This window comes from Lodderomyces beijingensis (genome assembly GCF_963989305.1).
Source record: "Lodderomyces beijingensis strain CBS 14171 genome assembly, chromosome: 2".
NCBI lineage: Eukaryota > Fungi > Ascomycota > Pichiomycetes > Serinales > Debaryomycetaceae > Lodderomyces > Lodderomyces beijingensis.
Window position 1 is genome coordinate 1725575 of NC_089971.1, and position 17069 is coordinate 1742643.

Below are 17069 nucleotides of genomic sequence, written 5' to 3' on the forward strand. Positions count from 1 at the left end.
GGATTAAAGACGGGTGTTTTCTGTTTTAGGTAGACTAGCGCTTAGGAGCTAGTAGTAATGGTGATGCTACTATTGGACCAACTTAACCCAACTCCAACCCCTTTCTCCCCACAATGGATTCAATCGGATGATATATTATTTTCATTCAGAAACTCTTTGCTCGCAAAAATTCGTGGATTTTATTATTTTGTAGAACGATGAGGATGAAGATAGAGAGGGGGGAGAGGGGGGAAGAAAGGAAGGAAGGGGAAAAAGACGGATGCGGAATGCTGGATGATGGATGAAGGATGTCAAAATCCATTCCAGTCTCGGCATGATGGGAGGGCGGGAAATCTCCAATGAAAAGATGTATCCGGGGTATTTTGGGTGCTGGAGGGTCGAAAACAGGACCTTGTAGTCGGTTGTGGTGCTCGAGATGGAAAGCCCCTTCCCCCGTTGGAGAAAAGTTTAACCATCTTCATCTTGTCCTCCATGACCAGACCCATTTCAGTTCCGGTTCTCACCTTTCAAATGGGGAGGAAGTTTAACACCTGACACATTGGATGAGGTACCTTATAAAAACAAACTAGCAGGAATCAGCCAAGAATATAGAGTTCAAATAACCTAGAAATGCGTTTCCCATGGATAATGGCGATCAAAGTCCACACACGTTGCGGGATTGTGGGTCTTTTTTGGTTTCGGTAATCAAACAATAATTATTAAACCACACGGTGCATGTTGAATGGGACGGTTTTGTATTTAATAAATTTCACGAAAATTATCAACCCATTTTGCAACCTCATTTCTCGTGATCCTCCTGACTCTTCCTCTACTCTAGTTGATATATATATAAGTCTTTGCAAAGTTCTTGGTTGAAAAATTTCCCCCAGTTGAAAAACTTGAAGAATTTCAAATTACTGTTCCCATCAACATTTACTGACAATGACACTGATTTACAAACAACAGGACTTGACTCCTGCCCAGATTAAGCTTATCAAAGACACGGTGCCCATCTTGGAGTCAGCGGGCGAAACCTTGACTGCCAAGTTCTACCAGCGTATGATTGGCGGCTACGATGAAGTCAAGCCCTTTTTCAACGAAACCGACCAGAAATTGTTGCGACAACCCAAGATTTTGGCGTTTTCCTTGTTGCAGTATGCTAAAAACATTGAAGACTTGACGCCATTGTTGGGATTTGTAGCTCAGATTGTCTCCAAACACGTTGGATTGCAAGTTAAAGCCGAGCACTACCCCATTGTTGGCGGATGTTTAATTGAAACCATGAAGGAGTTGTTGCCCAAGGAAGTGGCCACGCCGGAGTTTATCGAGGCTTGGAGCACTGCTTACGGCAACTTGGCTGCCATCTTGATTGATTTGGAAGCTAAGGAGTATGAGAAGGAGCCATGGAACGGTTTTAAGGACTTCAAAGTCACCAAGATTGAAGACGAGTGCGAGGAAGTCAAGAGCGTCTATTTTGCACCCGTTGATGGCAAGTTGGGCGCTGTGTTGCCGGGACAGTATGTGTGCATTCGATGGTCATTGCCCGGTGCCAAATTTGAGAAATCGCGAGAATACTCCATATCGCAGACTCCGCAAGACAACAGCTATCGTATTTCGGTGAGAAAATTGCCCGATGGCCAAATTAGCGGCTACGTCCACCAACAATTGAAAGTCGGTGATATTTTAAAAGTTGCTCCTCCCAATGGTAACTTCTACTACCAAAAGAGCGATGCAAAGGAATTGACGTTGTTGTGTGGTGGTATCGGTATTACTCCCTTGATTTCAATAATTGAAACTGCCGTGTCCCAAGTAGACAAGATTAACTTGTTGTACTCGAACAGGACTAGTGAATCAAGAGCATTTGGTCCCTGGTTGGAGCAAGTCAGCAAAGCCAACCCTGGCAAGTTGAACATTGTCGAATATTTCGATCAGAGTTGTAAAAAGGGTATTGCTGGCGCACAAGTTGTCAACAGAGCTTTACAGTTGAGCGATGTGGACAGCGTTGTTGGTTCGGGCCAAGATGTCTACTTGTTGGGTCCTAGACCTTATATGAAGTTTATCAAGGACCACTTGGACAGCAAGAATGTTACTGTCAAGTTTGAATACTTTGGTCCTTGGGATGTCTAAAATGCTAGAATTTTCATATACACCTATACCTATACACATATACACATATACACACATATATATATGTATACATATAGTAGCTTTTTCTTTTGCATGTACATAAATATTTCGATATTTTTGGCTTGAATGTGTGTTGTTTCGATCGATGAAGTTGTGCAACCCTCGATCGCATTTACCTGCCCGATTGGGAAAAGCAACCCCGAACCCGAGAAGGTACTGAAAATTTGTTGATTTTGATTGCATTTTTGCTAATCCTCCCGTCCCCTCTATTCTTCCACCCACGTAGTCCCATAGTCTGCGTTGAATCTAGTGACAGAGTTGTAGCGGAACATCTACTCCAATTAGATCATCTACACTCTTCCTCTACATATATGTTGCGCCGCATCAAAAAGTTCAAAAAACCTTGACACTCTTGACAATGTTTGAGAAGCTTGAGTAGCTTAAGTTTCTCATTGGTGGCCCCGTTCCATGGTCACTCAGGCCGGTCTGATCCAAAGACTAGCAAAAAAAAAAAACCGAATCTCTGCCCGATTTTCGTATTTCTTCTTGATCCAGATCCTGATTTTGGTGCTAGTGCTAGTGCTATAACCGTGATCTTTCAACTTATTCAAAAAGCGTTTGTCTCATGCCTCATTCCTGGCGATTCCACAAGTAAAAATAAGCATTGGCACTTTCGTCGTACAAAACTTTTCAAACCCATGCATCGAGGTGCCGGCCACTGCATCCTCGCGCATCGCGATACAAACCACCACAGTCTCTCTTCTTCTTCCTCATTTGGGTTTTCTTTTATCAATTGGCGCTGTGTGATTGGACTATGGACATTTTTGAGTGTCTTGGAGATATCGGGAAAAAAATGTTTCAAACAAGGGCCACTATTTCACGAAACATGGCGACATTATCAAATTGAGCACCATGACTAACGGCCAAATACACCGGCAGGTCTAGTTTTTTCACTAGGTATTGATTGAGCAAGCGAAGTTGGTCGTCTTGCGACGTGCGGTTCAAGTAGGTCGAACTATCGGCGATGGTGTAGATGTAGTCGCCCATGGGTTGCTGAGTGGTTTCAATTTGATTGATATAGATTGTATAGGGTGTGGGTTTAGGGGACGAGTGTTTGGTGATTACTATTTCGTATGTTTTTGGTCCTATCGTTATCTCTTTTGTTATCTGCATCGTCTTGGTGGAGGTGGTGGAAGACATAGTGATAGTTTGGTGCTGGTGGTGATAGTGTTGGTGTGAAAATTTCTGGTGGTTCTTTTTCTTTTTTTGCTCCGTGATTAATTGGGGGGCTTGAGCCGGGTAGGTTTCGATCGGAGCTCACCATATCGGGAATGGGGTTCTGGGGGGTTCTGGGGGGTTGGGTGTTTTTTTTTCTTTTTACTTCTATACATCAAGATACATTCACGATTAACTACAAGGAAATAATTATTTGAAAGGGAGCCTGGCTAGAAAAAGAGAGCTTGCTAAAAAGGGAGGACATTTTTGGAGGGTTTTTATTGTTGTTATTGTAGTAGTAGTTGTTTTTGGAAAATAGGAAACTATAGTGAGAGTAGGACGAGGTCTGGAACGAAATCATGCAAAAGTCTGAGGCAGCACGCCGTAGTCCACCAGTCGATATCAACAGGGTTTCTTGCTACAGCTACAGGGTTTTCTTTTTGTCTTTTTGTTTTTTTTTTTTTGGTTCTGGGTGGGGGCTAAGGGACACGGTCAAAGTGCTCTATCGTGCAGTAAGTGGCCCTCTTTTGCTGAGAGCTCTATATATATACATGTATATATATATTGCGGGTGAAGTCTCCTCCTCTTTTGCTCGATTGGACTACCCTTTGGAAGTGCTTCAATTGCGTCAGCAGCATCAACATCACCAACCATACCTATCACCCCTCATACTCTTGTGCTGAAGTGGACAAAAAACGAGTTTTGGTGTATCGTATTTTTTTTTTTGCAATCAAAATTATATTCGCCTCACCAACCAAACGACCAACTTCATTGGAAGGATATAAGCAAAACGACGATAATCCACAAGAGTAAGTCGACCCTCCGTCCTCCCTTTCCACCCTTCCTCAATTCCTCCCCTCCTCTCCCAGACAAGAATAAAAGAAAATACCAACCTAATTCCACTCAACTTTTCGGTCTACCTTTTTCTTTGATATTGCTTGAGCAAGCCCAGGTGTAATAATAAATTATATCACTGGCGGTGCTCTGTTTACATAAAAACCACCCTGATTGGGGAAGTTTCCAGATTGTATCTTTGGGCAATTGGCGAAATAGTAGCTGCTACTCGCTGGTAAATACAACCACCGGAGCCAACACCACCACCGCCCGCCGCCACTGTCACCACCTCCGACACCACTACCACCGCTAGCTGCTTCTTATCCGGCCAAAAGAACTTGAACCATACCGAGCGTATCCTAAATAATTTGAGTTTTGCACTTGCTTAATTAAGAAAAAGTCAAGCTTCTTTAAATTGCCAAACTCGAACCCAAAAGTTCATAAGTTGGAACCAAGTTTCCCTCATTTCCACCTACCAGTTCCATTTCCCAGCTCCCAGTTCCCGTTTTCCGTTTCCTTCACTTGTTGGTTCTGCTGGTTTCGTTGTGTCTCTTTTTTTTCTGAAAGAGTCTTTTTGCAAATCACTTGGAGATTCCCTAGATTTCGAAAAAGATCCCAGCAAGAATTCCACCTGTTTCAATTGGAAAAAAAAAAATTTCACCTTCAGCAACTTTCTTCCAAGTCCAACCGGTGAGGGTTTTTTTTTCTTATAAAGAGACTCGACCAATCCTGTTATTCAGCCCGTCAGAGTGTGAGTCAACGAGTGAGTGTGCAAGTCGAGGCAGGGTCGCAAGTTTATTTGGTCCGCATCCGTCACCGCTCGTCAAGAATTGTTCCGCTTCGTATATTTTAGCACTGGCTGCAGTAGGACGAAAATTGGAACCCTTTAAGAGCTAACCAGAGCCAAAAATCACCACCAATCTTCACCGTTAGCACCGCCGTTGCCGCCAGCGCCTTTTGGTCCGTCTAAACGCACACTTCCTCACCTCCCTAGGCTGCAAACTATAGTCTGACTGAGTTTAAACTACAAGTTTTTGTTTTTTTGTTTTTGTTTTTTTAGCTAGGGTGGAGCTACTAGTGCCGAGATTGACGTTTTATCGAGACTATTGAAGTCTTGCAATTGCAGCCGCCTCCAACAACAAGTGCAATGAGTGGAGTAAACGAAACAACTACTTCGTCTTTGTTGCCGTCGTCGTCGTCGTCGTCGTCAACATCAACGTCAACGTCAACAACGCTGACCATTTCGAGCACAACGTCGCAGTCGCAGCGCACAGTTGAGACTCTGCAGGCTACCGAACCTGCTTCGACCACTGGCAAGAGTGAAGAGCCAAACTATGAATTGATCAATAGATTAAATGAAGATATATTTAACGAAAACAGGTTGGATGCAGCTTCTGCTTACTATTCGTATTATGGATTCCCCGTAGTGTTACGGATCCACAGTTTAAACAAGAAGAACGAAAAGAAGTTGCGCGGGATCGTTTCGAGTTTTCCCAAGTTGCAATTGAATGAAGAGCCACTTCGAGGAGACGAGGTTCGGGGCAAGTACTTTAGCGTGCTGTTCAAGTGCAAATCGAGCTTGGACGAGTTGATCTATGCCTTGTTTGAAAAGGGGATCAAGTTTGAGCTCGACTACGGCAAGTTTGTATCCCACCCAGGGGTATTGTTTATCAAGAATTTGACTAGCGACTTGGTCTTTGGCCAATCTTCACAACAAGAACTGGTTGATTTCGTCACCATTAAAACTGAAGATGAAGAAAATGCAACAAAGAATAAGTTGTTTGAGTTTTTGTGGGAGAACTGCCATTTCAAGTCCTTGGTTGAAGTTAAGCTCTTCCGAAATGATTCGGGAGTCAACCGTCACTCTGGAAGTGAACCGTCATCATCCTCAAGTTCCTCATCTTCCTCATCTTCCTCATCTTCATCTTCATCTTCATCTGCATCTTCACCACCGCCGCACCATTCCTCGGCGTTTGCCATTGTCAAGTTTTCAAACTACTTGGATGTTGACTTACTCATTGACAAATTCAACAAGATGGTCCCCAATAAGTTCAATACTAACCCCAACACGCCATTATTTCTCAATAGGTACTTAAACAAGAGGGAACGGCTGGCGTCGGTGCAAGCATTGCACGCAAGTGGTGGTGCTGCCGCTGCTGCCGTTTCTGGTGGTGCCGCTGCACCTTTTCTTAACCCCACATTCCGCCATGCCGCAGCCACCAAGTCACTGCAAGAGTCTATGTCAATATTTGCCCAAAGGGGTGGTCATCATGCCAACCTGGGACCAATGGCCAATTCAACCACTACAATGGAACATTTCTCTCAAATTATAGTGCAAAACTTGACCAATTTCTTCCCCGTGCAAGATAAACACACGCTGAAGTTTGAATTTGAAAAATTCATCGACAAGTTCAAGAGATTTGATAACGTTATCGACTCAATTTACTTTCCCATTTGCATCGACAAGAATGACCAGCATGCGCATGGCAGCTGTCCACCGATGACGGCGGGGCAAAACTTCAAGATTATGGACTTTGGGTACATCAGATTCAAGCCCAATGTGAAACTCGCGGAGAATACATTGAGAATATTGTATTATTTGAATGGATTGAACTGGGAAGAGTACAAGAAATTGGATACCAAGAATTTGCCTTCTTTGATGGACCAAGTGGAGGTCGATGAGGATGATGAAGCACCAAAAAGCGATAGGTTGAGTATTACCATTGCACAACACAAGCACAATTTTGAACTATTCGCCCTGGCTAACCTGTGCTATTTGACTTATAACACGTTAAACATCTCCCCCGCAACCGCCACGAATAAAGCGCCCACGTTATCCGTGATCAATATCAACTATCCCAACCCGTTATACACCATCAATACGTTTATACGATGCGTCAATTACCAAGAAACTAACTTGTATGTCAACAACTTGCCCCACATTTTCCAAAATGACGACGTTAGCTGGGAAACTTTTTGGAAGCAGTTTGGCGCTATCAAGTCAGCCAAGATCATCAAGCCTCAGTTTTACGCTAACCAGAATAAAGAAGATGAGACTGATGCGGTGGATGTCGACGTTGGCGAAGAAGAACCTAAAAACAATGGACGCATTGGGTTCATTTTTTACAAGACGTTTAAGATGTCGATCCGGGCGATCTTGATGACAAACAATAAATTGGTTCACGTTTCAAATAACAACCCCGTTGTTGTTCAATCTAGTTTTGCAATTCAGAAATCTAACCCCAAGACTAGCACCACCGTTGTGCCTCAGTATATCCCTCAACCAGCACCACCCCCACCACAGCTACAACTACACCAACAACAACATCAACAGCAACAGCAACAGCAACACCATCAACACCAGATACAGCTACAACAGCAGCAACAGCAACACCATCAACACCAGATACAGCTTCAACAGCAGCAACAGCGGCAGCATAGAGTCGGTGCGCCCCATGCTCACCAGATTGCCGCTATGCATTATCCCACCCACACTCAAAATTTTGCATCCATTCCCATTTCATCGCCTACGAAAGCCAAAGCTACTTCACCCACGGCAGGTTACTACACTTATCAGCCAATGATGTCGTATTACTACGGGTATCCTGCTACTCCCTATATGTACGGCGCCTCCTCAGCAAATTCGTCTCCCGTGGCGATCAACATGGGGTTGCGCTCAAGCGGGAAGAATGTCATGGGTGGCTACTATTACGATGGTGAAGACCCGCAGGATGATAAACGTGCTGGTGGTGGACATGGCGGAGTGGCGTCTTCCAAGATGCTGATGCTGAGCAGTGGCATCTTTGTGCCTCTGGGTGGTGTTGGAGGCAGAGGAGAAGGGTATTCTTATTCTTAATTTACTTTTTCAAAAAAAACAAAAAAAAAAAACGGAAAAAGGAATTGGAAGGACTTTGTTTGATTTAATGTAGGGGGGGTTTTGAGCGAGACGTCTCCTACAAAAAGACGAAAGTGGACAGAGGACTGGGGAAACCTGGACACAGACTTTAGGTGCTCTCAACCTGGTATGTAGCGAACCTGATGAATTTTTTTTTCTTTTCTTTTTTATTGAGTTGACTTTACTGCAATCACCGTAGACACTTCCACAACATCCAGCCAAAAATGAAAAAAAAAGGTTAGAGAAAAGTGCCCTGTATCCCCCACCTGATATCGTCCAGATAAGAAGAGATGGAGCTAGAGCCATCCAGGTAAAGTTCCGCACAACTTAGAGGCTGCAGAGATTATCCCACGAGCCGATTGAAAATGTATTAAATTGAACTCCAAAAAAAAAAAAAGACAAAGTCTTTGTTTCTAAATCGTAATATACAAGAGCCACCGCTAATCTGAAAACCTGAAAACCCGAGAACCCGAAAATCTGACAACTTGGACGGCCGTTGGCGTGGATTAAACCATCATCTGTCCAACCTTTTGAAAAAATGACCACTCCTCCTCAAGCACCAGCATCTATTTTTGAGTTGGCAACATTCCAAATCTCTTCTTCAAAGTCACACGCTGTCTGGAATATTTGTCATCGGGACTGAATCTAGCTGGGTGGGCCGAGTCTGTGATGGTGCCGTCTTCCGTGGTCTTTTTGAGCGTGTAAATTCTCTTGCCTTCTTGGTCCAAAGTGTACATCAAATGCATCTTGGCTGCTTGTTCTTCGTGACGAGGTTGGTCTGGTGGAGCAGCGGCTTTTGACAATTTTTCAACATTCGAGATGGCCTTCGCGTGTGTCGCATTTCAGTGTCGCATTTCAATGTCTCATTTCAGTGTCTCATTTCAATGTCGCGTTTTGCTCGTATTTTTTTGCGACACCAGCCAGAGGCTAAATCGAAATTTTGAAAAATTTCCTACTGGCAGTATCGGGACCCGATTACTTGCAAGGACAACAGCTAAGGAACGGCGGGGTGCTGGAAGAGTCAAGAAGTAGGAATGGTCACAGTCAACAACACCCTCAAGAACGTTAAGGCCCACAGGCAGTCGATATTGAAGAACTTGTGCGCCAATTTGATCCGCAATGAGTATATAGTGACCACCTCAGCCAAGGCCCGCAAGGCACAACCCTTGATTGAAAAATTTTTGTCGAGGCTGATCCACGCCAATAAGCAGTACCCGGAAAACGACAAGAGGCCGGTGACAAAGCGGATTAGCGAGATTGCGATTTTTGGGTATTTGCAAAATGCCGACCGCACTGAAGTTGGAACCAAGGTGATCAAGGAGTTGACTTCGAGGTACAAGAACAGAACGCAAGGGTTCACCCGTGTTATCAAGTTAGAGCCTAGGCTAGGCGAAGACAAGGCCTCGATGAGCGTGTTGGAGTTGGTGGATTCCAAATATGAAATCAAGTTTTGGTTCACTGCCAAGGCCGTGGCCAAGTTGGAGCTTCAACAAATCCCCTTGGACGATGTCACCGAGTTGAATGTGCGCAAGCTAACTGAACGGAGAATCGACGGGGAGCAAAAGTTCAGGGATGCTGTGGAGACTTGCAAGCGTGAGTTTTTCAAGATGGGCGTCGACGCGGAGGGGAATCAGGTGATGGATGACGGTGTAGATGAAAAGTTGAAGTTGCTGTTGGAGAGTTTACCTAACATGAACCGACACGTTGGAAACTTGAAGGGCAAATTGTTGGTTTCTAAGAAATTCAAGACCAAGCTGAGGCCCCAGAGAGCAGAGGTGCAAATTCCCCAGAGTCCGTTTTTGAAACAAACACAAATGTGATGGTGTATGTTTATATATATATTTGTAAATAGACCTTTCAATAGCATGAAAGCGGGAGGGGACCATTGAGAGGAACGTAAACCTCTTTTGAACTCTAGGGCTGACTTTATTTTGAATCGGTAAAAGGGTTCAAGCTTCTTCTACTGCTCACGATTCCAAAATGCAGTCGAAGGGCATGCCGCGCGCTTCTGTCCCCACCAGCACCCAAATTTTACAATTCAAATACCACAACCGTAACCGCCACAACTTGCACAACCAAAATCTTAACCACAAGGCCAGCGCCGACTCAAGCAAGTTTGCAATGTGGTTCTCCAAGTCCAATTTTGAGGTCAAGGGCAAAACAGCAATAATAGTAGGTGCATCGCAAGGTCTCGGGGTAGAGCTAGCCAAACAGCTCTATTTACAAAACTGCACCGTTATCCTCGTGGCTCGTACAACGAAAAAACTCGAGTTTCACGCTGACCAAATCTCCCAATTGACGGTTCCGTCGACTCATACCGCAAAAGCCACTTACTTCACTTGCGATGCCGCCAGCTATGGCAACTGCGAGGAACTATGGAAGAATGTTGCAGCTGGCGGCTACGAACCCGATATCATCATGTGCTGTGCTGGATCCAGTGTGCCCAAGCTCTTCGCCGATTTGACCGCTGCCGATTTGCAATTGGGCATGGACGTCAACTACAAGACCGCCATTAATGTCGTGCACGCGGGGTTCAAGCATATGATGGCGGTCAACCACCAGATACGCCCGCAGGAGTGGACGAAGCGCAACGTGGTGTTGTTCAGCTCCGTCGTGGGCTTATTCCCATTCATTGGCTATGCGCAGTATGGGCCAATGAAGTCCGCCGTCGACTCGCTCAGCTTGATCTTGAGGCAGGAGTTGAAGCCGTATAATTTCCGAGTGAGCTGCGTATACCCGGGCAACTTTTTGAGCGAAGGGTACGAAGAAGAGCAAAAGACCAAGCCTGCTATAACTCGCGAGATTGAAGGTCTGAGTCCCGCGATTAGCGGCGAGGAGTGCGCCAGCATTGTGTTGGACCAGCTACAGAAGGGGTACGACTCCATCACCACCGACTTCATCGGGTGGGTTTTAAGCTGTAGCGTGCTTGGCACGCGGCCTAGACAGTGGGGGTTGATTCAAGTGGTTGTTGGGTTGATTTTCCTGATTATCGAACCGATTGTTCTGTGGACCATTCAAAGAGATATTTCGAAATCCGTCAAGTAAAGATACCTTAAATATATATATATATGTATGCATTTATATTGTTTATTTTTATTTTTGTTTCTTGCTTAGTTGTTCGACTATCTTATCGGTCAATTTGCTTGCTTCTTCGTCCACTTTGATGCCTAGCTTGTACCAGTTGATGGAGTAAATCCAGTTCACCATGGTGATTATTTCATCGTTCCATATATCTTTACACGTCTCGGTCCAGCTGGGTCTCAACGTTGCCGTTATGTGGTTATTTGGTATTGCTGTTTGTCTGTAATCCGAATCGGTGAGGATCCTGTTGTTTATGATATGGTTGGATTGTTGTAGTTGCTTGGATACAAACTCCAGGTTCTGGCGGAACGTGTAGCCTAGATAGTAAGTTGATGCCGATGTCAACAAGACGCCAGCAAGAAACCCATGTATTCTGCCACCCATTGCGAAGTTAAAGCTGAAGTAGAGCTAGTCTTGTATGGATTTGCTGGTTGCAAGACAAAGCTCAACTGCCAGAGCAATAGGCTCTGGTGAAAAATTCGGCGCACCATTCGCATCCAGCCCCAACGAGAGCCCAATTGGTTGGAACTACAAGAACAACTACAAGAACAAACAGCGGCAAATCTCAAGCTTCGTTTATGTTATTGATAAGTTATTTACAGATAGCGTTCCGTCCCGTACTATACTAGCCCTTGGTTGTCAGCTTCTCCTTCCAAGTGTTTGCTAATGGCGCTGTTCAAGAAAGGGATAACTTCGATCTTGAATAGCTCACGTGACACACCGGCCGATCTCATGTCCAAGACCTGTTTAGCAGCATCTTCTACGTCATAGAGCAAAAATGGCAACTGTTCCATGGGCCCATTCAAGGGCAACGACAACTCGCTGCCCGGGTTCAGCTGCACATACTTTGCAGCTTTCAAGTCCGCTTGGAACTCCACGCCCTTGACGAAATTGACATCAATGTCGTTGGCCAACGTATCGACATTCAACACCGGTTCAATTCCGAAAAACGCATAGCACAACCTATCAAACTTGTCTTCGTCGGCTTCCCCCGACAAGTAGCGCTGTTTGAACTCGTCGAGATACTGTGTGCGTTCCTCATCAACCTCGGGTGTGGCTTGCGCTCTCTCGAATGCAATATGGCGCTCCAACAAGACTTGCTTGATTCTCTTTTGCGACTTCACGAGCTTGGCGTCCAAGTCGTCCCACCTCCTTGCGTCTCCCATATTGACAGACTGGCCCAAACGCACCTCCCTCGCGAGAATGTTTCGTTCCTTGAGGATGATGTACCACAACTGGTGCAAGTCTTCAAACGACTTGAGTCGAAGTTCTGCGCTTGTCCATTCCCTCGACTCCATGTCCAACTCTTCTGACTCTCGTAATGCTGTCTCGGTGGATGCGCCGTGGGGGAAAAACTGCCAGAGCGGGTGGTCCGGGGAGACGTCAAAGTTGGAGACCGTTGGTGTGATGGGGGTGCGTAGTTTCACTGCGTTGAGGTTGGTGAATGCAAGCTTTTTGGTGCGTGCTAGACGCATGCACGTGGTCAGTAGCCCTCTCTTGATCAGAAACGACATTTTTCTTCTATCCTGTTCGGGGGTGGTCGAGGTGGTTCAGACTTGAAGATGCCTCCTGGGGGGGTTGGATTTTCTAAAATTTTTCACTTTTGGCGCCCAGAGAGAAAATCGAGAAACGAAAAAATTTGGATTTGGATAGAGCTCTCGTGAAGAAGCACCAAAACAACCACCACCAGAGCAACCAATAGAACAAGAAGCTTCAGAAATGTCAACAGCGGTACAGACGGAACACCAGCAACTGCAAGAGCCTTTGGACCTCATACGGTTTCAGTTAGATGAGTACATTGTGGTAAAATTAAGAGGAGCTAGGGAATTAAAAGGGAAGTTGCAGGGCTACGATTCACACTGCAATATGGTTCTCAGTGATGCTATAGAGACTATATATTCCGACTCCCTCGAGGTGCAGCCGATAACCAAAAAGACAGAGATGGTGTTTGTTCGAGGAGACTCGGTAATATTAATAAGTCCCATAGTGCCAGAATAATAAATATATACATTTATATATATATATCATGAACCCATCTCGGTATCTCCGTCACCTGATGAATCCCTGATGATGGCACTGAATTGGATCACTTTGTCAGCGTTGGATTCCCAACTTAAACGAGTCGATTCGCCTTCGTTTTGCAATGTTTGGATTTGCTCGATTGTTTTGGCAATGAGGCAATCATACTCTTCCAACGTGGTTGTAGCACCGAGATCATGCAATGCTGACCTTGAAAGCTTGTAGATTATACTGGAGTCGTCTTCATCGTCGTTCAATTTGTCAAATAGTCTCGTGTTTGAACCAATAAATTCCGAAATGTTGGTGGTTTGCGTGATTTTCGACTCGGTCAAGTCCGTAAATTGTCGTTGGAGCTCCTTTGTATCAAACACTAGCGACTTGAAATCTATCTCCATGGATTCCTTTTCACGCTTGGACTCGTCCTTGCCTAGCATGTGGATCATTGTCGGGTACATTGTCCTGGCAGTCGACGAAACTAGATTCGAGTTGAAGCTCTTGGTTAGAGCGGTGATCCTGTCCAATAGCGGTTTCTGCATGGTTTCGATATCGTTTATTCGTGCCACCAACTCCTGATCTCGTTTCGTTACTTCTTCTAGCTGCAGCTTGATGCCTGTTATGATATCTGGTTTCATTGTCTTTTGAATTTGCAAAAAATTGTCGAGTTCTTGCATGTGCGTTTTATAGGTTAGCTCGGTCTTCAGCAATTCAAGTTGTAGCTGGTGTAGTTTGAAAGACAATTTGGAAGACAACTTTCTGGGGGTGCTTGACACTTGATCGGCCTCATCTTGGTTGAGTTCTCTAATGATTGTTGAGTTGACGAGGAGGATTTCCTGCCGGAGCTTCAAGTAAGCGGCAAATGTTGTATCATAATACTTGAGATGGTTATCTACTGTGTCATAGATCAACCTTAGCTGCTTCTGAGTAGCCATTTGCACACTTTTTGGCGATGTTTGATGAAATGGAGGGTTGATGTGGTGGGCGGGAAAAACCTTGAGTGAAATTTTGGAGGTGCGGCTTTCCAAACTCTTGCAGTTACAAGACACCTACACAACTTTCAACCAGTTCCCAACCAGCTTTCCCAACCTACTCAAATGGCACAGGAGGGACAGGAGGTACAGGAGCTACTGAGGCTGACAGATGCTTTGCTATATGTTTCGCTAGTTCAACAACTATCAGCATCGTTGCAAAATGAAGATCAATTGTTGCAGCAACTTCAACTCATCAGATCAACCACAGCAAACACCCACCCACATTACACCTCCGCTGCAAACTTGTTGAACATTTTCTTGGTTTTCACTTATCCCGAAACCGTGCCAAACGACTTGGTGACTGAAATTGCAGAATACATAATCCTGGGGAGAAACATTGGCGGTATTAGTGAAGATGACAGAGTTTTAGAGCTAAGGGCCGCACCAATTGACAATGAAACGTCATTAATTCAAACTGCCGATGATTTGCTAGATGAAACCACAGCACAAGCTCGGCTTTTGTCATTCGAGTATGACCAGTCACTACCAAACAACTTGAACTTGTTGCGTTTCATCCAGGCCAAGACGTTAAAGTTGAGTTCCTTCTACAATGACTTGAAGGATATCGACTCCTTTTATAAAAATGTCGATTTCGCCGAGTTTCAAGAATGGAACCTCGGCGTGCTTGATCCGTATAGATACTACTGGCTGAAGTTTGCCAGAGCCAATCCCGTTGATCTGAGTGACTTGAATGCTTGCCTCAGTTCGCCTTTCGAAGTCCAGTTTCAGATTTTGGTGGCGCCGATCGACAGCGGACACGTCAAGACTTTAGAACCTTGGTTGAGTCATACTATAGTGCCATTGCTTAAATACAACAAATTCAATTTGGAGCCATTGCTGAAATGGATGTTTACCGAGTTTCAAGGCTCGCTTTTAAGCAAGTTTGGGTTGTGGAATATCGCCATTACCTTGCTCTTGTCCCAACAACAACAAAAACAAATCCCATCCGCTGAAATGCTGGGTATTCTTAACAAGTACTTGACCGCGTGCTACTACTATGCGCTTCGACGCTCTGAGTCTGGATTATCGTCTGTTGAGTTGACTAAATTGTACGATACGATGGGGGCCACTTTATCTGCAATCAGCAACCAGAGAGCTTTGCCTTCACCAGCCATTGCATCTCTTGACCTTAACCTGTCAGCTACGACATACGACTCGTTTGACGAGTTTTCATCTGCAAATAACCCTTTGTCGCCATTGTTTGAACCTCGCAATGCACCGTTCCTTCGTGATGCCGTGACTACGTGTCAGCGATTGTACCCGATTAATAAACTTACACTAAAGGAGTATTTGGAGTTCAAGTTCAATCCAAGCGACTCCATGCTTCAAAAAGAAGTTTCCAAAATCACCAGCAGTATCAATTCGTCAAATTATGAACAATTGCTTCGTCTGGTTGACGTTTTTGAAGATGTATTTGTCTCGAGAGAGAAAAAGGCCAAAATCGACTATGTCATTCTTGAGAGATTGCTCATGGCAAACTTGTTTGATCAAATTGACAACTTGATTGATGGAGAGAAAAAATTGAATTTACCAGTGGGGCAGATTTACGAATTGGTTAGTGATAAGTTGTGGGACTCTTTCAATTTCGCCAGTAATATCAACGACAAGATTGGTCATTTGCATGAAGCGAAACGATGTCTTGAATTATTGGAGAAACTAACAATGAATGATGGTGATGTGCAGCTTGCTAAAGACGAGCGCGGGCAAATTGTCAAGCTCAAGCACTTGTTCAAGGCCATGGCCGCGATGAAGAATTTCAAGATTGTGGCTGAGAAAAACAAGCCTTTCACTCCTCGACAACTACTCCAGTTTTCGGGACTGGCCTCGCGCAGTCAGATTAGTCAGATTGACCAGATTGACGGCAAGAGCTGCTTCCAACTACTCAACATTATCCTCGAGCAGAATCCGAAATCATACCTTGCATTTGAGAAGCTATTCCGAATATTGAACGATTTGCTCTTATATTTCGAAGGCGACGACGATGACGCCCACGACCAACACGAAGCGAGCTTCTACTTTAACAAGTTGAAAACCGCCTGTATTGAAAGCGCCCTTGTGGATAACAACTTTGCCTTTGCATATACTCAATCCGTTGAGCTATTTGAGCATTTCACGAGATCACACTTGGTGCCTGCGGGAGAGTTTTGGCTTACTTTTTACCAAGTTGGCAAATTTGTGTCTCCCGACTGGATCGACGCGGCGGCGCCACAACACGAGATGTTGGACATTTGGATCAAGCAACGCCAGATCTTGTCATTGACCTTGGAGAAAATCGACTGTGGCGAACATGTTAGGGTCATATTGGACCAATGGCAGAGACTCAATCTACTGGTGGAAAGACAAAGCCGTGAATCCGACGTTGAAAAGGCAAAGCTATTCGCCGCTGGTGGGGCTGGTGGTGGCATAAACGAAGGAGACGTTAGCTCAAGAACTCAGGAGATCATCACTGACGCTACAAAGACGAGCAATCACGCTGGCGAGAAAATTTCAAATTTGCTTGTTTCTGGTTTAGGCTGGGCCATCGGCGCTCATAAATAGAACCCTATCCACCTCACTTCACTTCAACCCGTACTTCCTCCTCTATTGGCGAACGACGGCGGTATCAAAGCTAACACTGTGGCCTGTGGTGATTGTCCAAAGGTCAAATTGGTGTGGTGGGAAAATGCGAGCCTCGCGGAAACCAAAAAAAAATTTGGAGGTCACCGTTACCACCTTCATCACCTTTACCTTGACCAGCCCCATCATCTGTATAGAAATCGCTTCATCTTGGGTATCTATCTGTATATATATAAATAGCTAGGGGCAAGTCAAGATCAGCAAGGCCCACTGAGCTTCCCTGATCAAAAAAAAGAAAGAAAAGAAAGTACCCATACCATTCGTTTTTACTCATT

General features: G+C 44.8%; 8 protein-coding genes across 8 annotated transcripts; 5 read left to right on the forward strand and 3 right to left on the reverse strand. All coding sequences in view use genetic code 12, as the record gives it.

Moving 5' to 3' along the window:
* Positions 1–921: 921 nt before the first annotated feature.
* On the forward strand, positions 922–2106 carry LODBEIA_P18640 (uncharacterized protein; the record flags this gene model as incomplete). Its single annotated transcript, XM_066971799.1, has 1 exon — positions 922–2106. One exon carries the CDS (start codon positions 922–924, stop codon positions 2104–2106), a length of 1185 nt encoding a protein of 394 aa, XP_066828802.1.
* A 3196-nt stretch (positions 2107–5302) lies between these two features.
* LODBEIA_P18650 (uncharacterized protein) lies at positions 5303–8011 on the forward strand (the record flags this gene model as incomplete). Its single annotated transcript, XM_066971800.1, has 1 exon — positions 5303–8011. One exon carries the CDS (start codon positions 5303–5305, stop codon positions 8009–8011), a length of 2709 nt encoding a protein of 902 aa, XP_066828803.1.
* Positions 8012–9084: 1073 nt separating this feature from the next.
* LODBEIA_P18660 (mitochondrial 54S ribosomal protein bL17m) lies at positions 9085–9870 on the forward strand (the record flags this gene model as incomplete). Its single annotated transcript, XM_066971801.1, has 1 exon — positions 9085–9870. One exon carries the CDS (start codon positions 9085–9087, stop codon positions 9868–9870), a length of 786 nt encoding a protein of 261 aa, XP_066828804.1.
* A 160-nt stretch (positions 9871–10030) lies between these two features.
* Positions 10031–11095, forward strand: LODBEIA_P18670 (uncharacterized protein; the record flags this gene model as incomplete). Its single annotated transcript, XM_066971802.1, has 1 exon — positions 10031–11095. One exon carries the CDS (start codon positions 10031–10033, stop codon positions 11093–11095), a length of 1065 nt encoding a protein of 354 aa, XP_066828805.1.
* A 48-nt stretch (positions 11096–11143) lies between these two features.
* Positions 11144–11515, reverse strand: LODBEIA_P18680 (uncharacterized protein; the record flags this gene model as incomplete). The annotated part of the gene is made up of 1 exon (XM_066971803.1): positions 11144–11515. The coding sequence occupies one exon, from the start codon at positions 11513–11515 to the stop codon at positions 11144–11146; it is 372 nt and encodes a 123-aa protein (XP_066828806.1).
* A 236-nt stretch (positions 11516–11751) lies between these two features.
* LODBEIA_P18690 (mitochondrial 54S ribosomal protein uL29m) lies at positions 11752–12645 on the reverse strand (the record flags this gene model as incomplete). Its single annotated transcript, XM_066971804.1, has 1 exon — positions 11752–12645. The coding sequence occupies one exon, from the start codon at positions 12643–12645 to the stop codon at positions 11752–11754; it is 894 nt and encodes a 297-aa protein (XP_066828807.1).
* A 510-nt stretch (positions 12646–13155) lies between these two features.
* On the reverse strand, positions 13156–14079 carry LODBEIA_P18700 (uncharacterized protein; the record flags this gene model as incomplete). Its single annotated transcript, XM_066971806.1, has 1 exon — positions 13156–14079. The coding sequence occupies one exon, from the start codon at positions 14077–14079 to the stop codon at positions 13156–13158; it is 924 nt and encodes a 307-aa protein (XP_066828808.1).
* A 162-nt stretch (positions 14080–14241) lies between these two features.
* LODBEIA_P18710 (uncharacterized protein) lies at positions 14242–16716 on the forward strand (the record flags this gene model as incomplete). The annotated part of the gene is made up of 1 exon (XM_066971807.1): positions 14242–16716. One exon carries the CDS (start codon positions 14242–14244, stop codon positions 16714–16716), a length of 2475 nt encoding a protein of 824 aa, XP_066828809.1.
* Positions 16717–17069: the final 353 nt, after the last annotated feature.